An 8181-nucleotide genomic window follows, 5' to 3' on the forward strand; every position below is an offset into this window, starting at 1 on the left:
ATTTGCACAAATCTTGTTATTTAGACTTATTTCTGCTTGGAGAAGAGCATATCAAGTGATTTTATTTATTTATTTATTTTTTGCTTAGTGGAAAAAAGACCTGAGGGGTATTGCACAAAAGCAAGATAAGAGATTAAGCTGGGATTTTCCAGTTATCCTGGTTGAATTTAGCCCTGACTCAGTTGCATGCAAGCAGGCTAAATTAAGCTAAATTATGTTACTATGGAGATTCCAAAGATACAACACAGAACAGTGCAGAGCCACGCTCTCACTGTCCCACAGATGGTCTGTGTGGCGCTGCGATTCTTAGCAAGTGGCATGTTCATTTATTCTGTTGGAGATGCTGAAAACCTAAATAAAGGCACTATTTGCCGCATGATAAGAAATGTTAGTCTAGCACTGAAATCACTTGCGCACATATTCATCACCTTCCCTGGCCAGAGAAGATTCCACGACATCAAGGAGGAGTTCTACAAGATTGCAGGTAACACTAATTACAGATTACAACAAAAAAGTGTTACCTTAGCACAGTCACAGTAGGAAACTCGTTTTTTACAGCTTTCCCTAATGTCAGTGGATTGCACCCATATCCGTATCAAACGCCCTTCAGGGGCACATGAGGGAGATTATGTTAACAGGAAAGTTTTCTACAGTATCAACGTTCAGGTAAAAATGATTTATGGTTACTGTCAGCTACATAAATTATTTCTGTGCATTAAATGACCTTAATAGGTCACATGTTATTGTTACAGGTGATGCTGACTGCCTTATCACAAATTTAGAGGCAAAGTGGCTTGGCTCGGTCCATGACTCCAGAGTCTTTCGGGCCAGTAGAATTTACCAGAGACTCTCACTAGGTAAGCCACCCCAATTTTTTTAAGCACCTTGGACATCATATGTGTCAGAAGTTTTACTCTGCTAGTTGTAAGAATTATATTTTGTATTCTCAGGTGAGTTCTCTGGTGTGCTGCTATATTTGGGACAGCTTGAGGGTGACTAAATGATGACAAATTTTTCATTTTTAGGCAACCTATTCCTTTAACAAGCTATCTTCAATTCTTTAGGGCAGTAGGGACCCAGTGTCTACTTGTAACCAAAAAATCCACAATATCTCATGACGATTTAAATCTATCACACAAAGACAGATGATATATACATTTTCCATTGAAAATAGGTCATTTAACAAAATGTAAATGTTCTTGTAAATAAAAGCACATGCTTCAATTAGTTGTCATTTAAAGCGGTTCAATAAATCCAAAACAATTAAATCATTTTAATATCAAAACTAAACCATTCTTGGACCCCCATCTTTATTGCATCGCATTTTGCATGTAATGCAAGAAACAAACAACTTTATGCTTGCATTTGGAGCAAACACCAATTCCAAAACAACAATCTTCACAACAGATGGTGCAAATATGCTTTACAAACAGCAACCTATGCCAAAACATTTCCTCCTCATCCTGGAAGTGAAATTAACATTATATCCTTTTACTGTGGTTTTATAGGCTACTGGCATTTCCTACAGTACAATTATTAAAACCCACAGTAAACCATTGTTTTGGTCAAAAGAACCCAAAATGTATATATTGGGTGATACTTCACTGCTTGTAAATGTGACAACCAGTCCTGCCAATTTCCCTGTGTGACAACTAGCCATGTTCTCCTCTATGAACTAACCTAATAAAACAACACAACACTATGGAAAGAGCAACTCTTAATCTAAAAAATTTGTGTTGGTCACTTTAAATAGTTGCTAAGCTTTGCAGAATAATGTCATTGTTCATTCTTCTGATTTCCCATTGGTTCTCTTCTGCTCTACAGCATACCCAGCATATTACACTTTAAAGGCAGACTTTCAGGAAATGCAAGTAGTTTGTCTGTAGTGAACGAATGTGACTCTATTTGGGAAAATTCAGTGGCACAGCCACTGTTTATTTTGAGGAAGATGGATGTTGTTTCCCATTTCACACCATAGGTTTTACAAATAAAGGTAAGGGTTTCTCTTTGTCATGTTTCCTTCATTTTAGAGGTTGTGTAATACAGTGAAATGTATTACAGTGTACAGTAAAAGTGCCTTTGTTGTCCATAGAAGAGCTTTAACATTTCCATTGCAGTCAATGATTGATTAATCTACCATTTTTTGTGTGCAATTGTTCACACTATTATTGGTGATGTTAGAAACCACACATTATGTTGAAAAAAAACCCTTAAGCTTATTTTAATTTGGCAATATCACACAACAGAATGAATGCAGTTAACATGAATGTTGATTTTGAGTGTAACATTTGGCTTTCATACATCAATTAAACGAGTAGGCATAATAAATACATGGCCATGACCGTGTCTTGAACATGGGGGAACCAAAAAAATCTTCTTGTTCTAGTAAAGTTCAAGTTCAGGTACAAGTTAATCAATTTTAAGAAGGTAAAACATAACATGTTCATCAAATTCATTCAGAAATAGGCCTATTCACACATTCTTTCTTAATCATATGCCTGGTGAAAACAGCTCTGTAGTGTATCTTGTCACGTTGTTCAATTACAAATTAGTTTGCATAGTTGTTATTGTCAATCATTTAATATTTTTATAGTAAAACAATGGTCAACTATTACACGTATAACTACTTAAATCTTACCTCGCACTCTTTGACTGTTAAAACTTTGAATTCACACGGCTTCTATTAATAAAGCTTATGTTTTCATAGTTACTCTATTTCTGTTGGAGAAATGGGCCATTACTACTTCTGTGCATGTTTCATCTGTTGCTTGTCTGAAGAGGAGAGGAACTCCATCAACATAAATAATGAAATCAAACGGATCCTTGCGGAGCAGAAGAAAAGACAACGGAGAGAAATCAAGGTGCTTCTATTAGGTGAGATGATTCTGTCAGACTTTTATCAGAATTGTATTAAAATTGGAAACATGCTGATATATTTCAACTTACAATTTGTCTCCAAAAGTGAAAGAAAATGTAATCATAGCATTAAATGTTGTGTCAGTAAAGGTCACAAGGGGTTTGTTACATCATCTCTTGAGGGTAATTTCCTGTCAGGTGTTCCTATAAGAGCTGATTAGACTTGTAGTTATAAAAACTAACTTCACTTTTTTTGGTCCTGAGGTAATTTTAGTAAATGTGTGACTTCAGTTCCTCTTCCCTCACTAAAGCAGGAGCAACATTTTTGTAATACAGTACATACAGATATTTTCTGGTTTCAACATAGCATAAAGAAACATTCAAACACACCCAGTGCTGAGCTTTTGGCAAAGGCAATTAATACACAATTAAAACTTAGATTGTTCTTATGCATGACAGAACACATTCCACTGAGCACAATGGCAAATGACTAGTTTAGAGCAGTGTAAAATTTAGTAAAGTACTATTAGTATGCTTTTTTCAGTTTTCCTGTCTGCAGGTCTCTAATGTTGAAGCATGATCATTTTGCTTTAATTTAGGCACAGGAGAAAGTGGAAAGACAACGTTTATGAAGCAGATGAAAATCATTCATGGAATCGGATTCTCAGAAGACGAGAGACGTAGCTACACTAAACTGGTTTTTCAGAATATCTTTCGATCTATGTGTGCAATGACAGATGCCATGAAGACGCTAAAGATCCCATACTCCAACCCACAGAACGAGGTGATCAAGAAACCGAGTGTTTTTTTAATGAGGATCATTTTATATCAACAATCATATTATCATAGTTTTATTATGGATCAAAATAAAGTATATCGACAAATATATATTGTAATAATTTTTTGCATACATAATAAAAAAATCAACATAATTTTTATCTGTATGTTTGCACCAATTTAGGAAAGACTGGATCCCATACTGTAATGTATTGTCAGTCTCATTAAGTCTTTAATATCTATAGATTTATGCCCAGTGGTTCCAGGATCTGGATATACATCAAATAACACAGCTGCAGAGAAGTTATGTAGAGGTTATTCATCATCTATGGGCAGACAATGGCTTAAGGATTTGTTACAGTCGGCGCAGAGAGTATCAACTTCTAGACTCAACTAAATAGTAAGTGTGTTTAACACAGTTTCTGTCTTTTCCTGACTAGCTGCATCTTTGTCTATTTCCTCTTCGTTTTTCCTAATGCCATTGACAATTCATGCAACAAATGTTATGCAAATAAGGCTTCACAAGGAATTCTATGGCACATGGATTTTCAATCAAAGTGTTTAAATACTGTGTGTGTTTTTTTTTAAAGCTTTATTGATAACTTGGACCGCATTGCAGCTCAAGGCTACATCCCTTCACCTCAAGATGTTCTTCAAGTCCGATTCCCCACTACTGGCATCACAGACCATTGCTTTACTTTGGAGAAGATAACGCTCAGGTACAGAAAAGAACAACCAAGCCCCTTAAAAGGATAGTTGACCCAAAAATGAAAATTCTGTCATTAATTACTCACCCTCATGTCGTTCCAAACCCATATTTTTGATGAAATCTGAGAGCTTTCTGACCCTGTATAGACAGCAACTGACACATTCATGGCCCAGAAAGGTAGTAAGGACATTGATATAAAAGTCCATGTGACATCAGTGGATCAACCGTAATTTTATGAAGCTACAAGAATACTTTTGGTACGCAAAGAAAACAAAAATAACTTTATCCAACAATTTCTTCTCTTCCATGTCAGAATTTGACCCGTGTTCATGACAGTTCATGAACACATCCTTCTTTTCCAGCTGTTTACATAAATTTACAATAATTACAATTTCAATAACTTTAATGCCCAAAGTATGCTTTAGTTTTGACGTGAAAAATCTCTATCTATAGACACTGTGGCTGCCTATCCTATTTTGATAAATGTTCTTACCACATAACATGGTGTTTTGGACCCCATTGACTTTTATTTTAAATGGAAATTATGGACATTCTTCAGAATATCTTTTCTTCTTTCTCAGAAGAAAGAAAGTAATAATGGTTTGGAAAATATAAGGGTTAGTTAATTATTTTTTGGGTGAATTATCCCTTTAAATAATGAAAGCATCATATCCTGAAATACAAAGAAAGTCTTACCTCTGTTGACATGCTGTGCATTGCATGTGGTTTGTTGTTTACATAACTTTCAAGGAACCTCTGGCAAATGAGTTAATTATGCAGACAAGACCAAATGTTCAAGGAAATCAAGGTGAGCCACTATCTGATTTAGAAGAAATGTGACCAAAGCAAAGAAGGAAACAATTTTAGGGACAGATCTGGAATGCAAATCCACCACAGCAGATCAAATAGAAAAGCGGATGAGATGACTGAACTTGATTTCTGGTCTGTCTGTCTTTTCAGGATTGTAGATGTTGGAGGTCAGCGAGGACAAAGAAGGAAGTGGATTCATTGCTTTGAAAATGTGATGTCACTCATATTTCTAGCATCCCTCAGCGAGTACGACCAACTTCTGGAGGAGAATAACAAGGATGTACGTTTCTGCCTCTCTCCTCATATGTCTACACTCCTTCCTGTGTAATAATGATAAATCTGTTCATCTGTGTACTTTTGCTCTATTTGGCTCCAGAACCGTATGGAAGAGAGTTTGTCTCTGTTCTATACAACCATCCACTCAACATGGTTTGTTAATTCCACCGTCATTCTCTTCCTAAACAAAAAGGACATCCTGGCCGAGAAGATTCAGTTCTCTCACCTAAAAACATACTTTCCTGAATTTAACGGTAGATTGGTGCACATTAAATTAAGTGTAAGGCAAAATTAAATGTGTGATCTCTTGCTTGACATATCTGATTCACTCTTCTTTTCTTTTCCTCTGTGGTTTGGCGCCACCTTCAGGAAAACGTCGGGACATTCAAGATGCCTTGAAGTTCATCAACAATTTATATAAACAAAAAGCAGTCTCCTATGAAACAAAAAACTCCAAAAAAATCTACTGTCACTTCACCTGCGCCACAGACACCAAAAACATCCAGACAGTCTTCACTGACGTGAAAGACACCGTCCTCATCCAGGCCTTAGAAGACTTTGGAATGTTCTAATGAGCCCAGACGCACCTACATGGCACTCGGCATGAGACTGTATTGATCCCAATGCCAATCCATGTACATTCAGAAACACTAATATTTTATGGAGACACGTTTGCATACTCTTCAGCCAAACTAAATTATTTATAACTGACCATCCAAAATGTAATTATGGGTTAGTTTTCATGTTCATAATAACTAACCTATATTTATATGTGAAAAATGTACATTTTACATTTTAAATTTACAAATTTACACCCATTAAAAATCACAGTGACATCAGTTTTTATAATTAAAAACATGGCTCAGAAAGGTGTTTTGGTCTGAGAAAAGCTCTCGCATCAATTTGTTGTTTAATGCAATGAAATTCAGATTTGGGTGTGACTTTAACATCTCAAATTAACTACTAAATTAAGCTTCCCTAAAAAATATAAAGCCATTCTTATTTAGCTATATGGTACAATTCAACATAAAATTAAGTGGTAACTTTGTAACTGTGAATTTCTCACTAAGACCAAGAGGGAAGGTAGGTATACCACAAAAAGAGAACTGTTACAGATGCATCCTGAGACCTGAGACCTATCAAGTGAAGTGTCATTGTTTGTCAGACGGTGTCTCCATACAGCAAAACAGGATGTGACAAACAGTAGCATTGGGCCACTCATGACTGAGCCATTGTTCACGGTGTAGTAGTGTGTCAGAATTCATCTCGGCTGTGGTTTTACTATGCATTTTTTGTTGTAACAAGCACCAACAACAAGGAAATAGTGTAAAAGTTTGATAGTAATGATAACACACCTTGAGTCATGTAGTAAACATTTAATTTTTTTACAACCCCTAAAAAAGTATGTTCTATATAGTATGAATGTATGTATGTAATTCGGATGTACTAGATTTGCCATGTTGTCTTGGTCATGGGACCTACCAGCTTTAGTTGCTTAGCTTCACTACTACGCACAAATCCTCTCCTGTGGCCTCATGGGATAGTAAAGTGTCCACTGGATGCACTCTTCAGAATCTTCTACAGAGGTAGTAGGTCATGCAGGCACTTTATGCCTGTTGTTTCATGAATACTATGAATTCGGACATACTAGCCTTTTCACATGCTGTTTTTCACCTATTTAGAGAAGTATGCATATTCAGACTCCATGGGCCTGTCCCAATTCCCACACCTGTGGTCTTTGCACTTGACCACCAATCTATATACATTATGTATTTCTAGAATTTCGCCCAAGTGTTCTAGTGTGCATTAAGACAAGTGTGGATACAACTTTTGATTACCCGATGGGGCACTCTTACAATAGTGTTGTAAAAAATGCTTTAATAGTGCTTTATTTACACATTTTGTATTTTCAATACTTTGTACTTTAAAGTAAACTTCCAAATGCCCCACACCTGTGGTCTTTGCACTTGACCACCAATCTATATACATTATGTATTTCTAGAATTTCGCCCAAGTGTTCTAGTGTCCATTAAGACAAGTGTGGATACAACTTTTGATTACCCGATGGGGCACTCTTACAATAGTGTTGTAAAAAATGCAACACTATTGCATTTTAGTTTGCATTTTTAATAGTGCTTTATTTACACATTTTGTATTTTCAATACTTTGTACTTTAAAGTAAACTTCCAAATGTCTGTTCAGTAGTCCAACAGTCAACATTATTTAATTGTGTTTCTAATGAAGTGATAAAAAGCAGTTGTAAATGTTTTACAAATATACTCATCTCTGTGCCAATAAAATGTGCAACACTATGTGTTACTACCAAAATTGTATGTACTATCTTAATTTAACTTACACTGTTTTAGCGATTTTCAACCTGGGACAGAACTTCCTGTGGCGTGCACGCACTCTCAGGTGTCCAAAACTGTGACATACATAAAGACCAATAAAGACTGTACAATCGATGTACACTCAATGGCTAGCCGTTAGGCTTACACCCATACACTGTGAAGGCAGAATGAATTCCCGCAGTCTTGCCAGAATATGGCGTCTGCAACATTTCTGGCGCACTCAGTGTCCGAATTCACTCACTTGTTTTCATTAACTTTCAGTGCTCTACATTAGTGGAGTAATATAGGGAATAGTGGATGAGTTTATAGGATATACTTTCAGATACAGCATAAGTGTTTTTGAATCAGTTGAGTGAATGAATTCCGGTTCATTAAATGTAGCCTAAATGCAGTCACTTGTTG

At 36.1% G+C, this 8181-nt stretch overlaps 1 protein-coding gene across 1 annotated transcript; it reads left to right on the plus strand.

Annotated features, from left to right (window-relative positions):
* The first annotated feature begins 1931 nt into the window (after positions 1–1931).
* Positions 1932–6261, plus strand: LOC107593360 (guanine nucleotide-binding protein subunit alpha-11-like). Its single transcript, XM_016283043.1, has 8 exons — positions 1932–1993; positions 2708–2874; positions 3456–3640; positions 3879–4033; positions 4224–4352; positions 5303–5432; positions 5529–5682; positions 5798–6261. Exons 2-8 carry the CDS (start codon positions 2730–2732, stop codon positions 5998–6000), a joined length of 1101 nt encoding a protein of 366 aa, XP_016138529.1. The 5' UTR covers positions 1932–1993; positions 2708–2729; the 3' UTR covers positions 6001–6261.
* The last annotated feature ends 1920 nt before the right edge of the window (positions 6262–8181 follow it).

Source organism: Sinocyclocheilus grahami, unplaced genomic scaffold, assembly GCF_001515645.1.
Source record: "Sinocyclocheilus grahami isolate Dianchi unplaced genomic scaffold, SAMN03320097.WGS_v1.1 scaffold169.1, whole genome shotgun sequence".
Taxonomy (NCBI): Eukaryota; Metazoa; Chordata; class Actinopteri; order Cypriniformes; family Cyprinidae; genus Sinocyclocheilus; species Sinocyclocheilus grahami.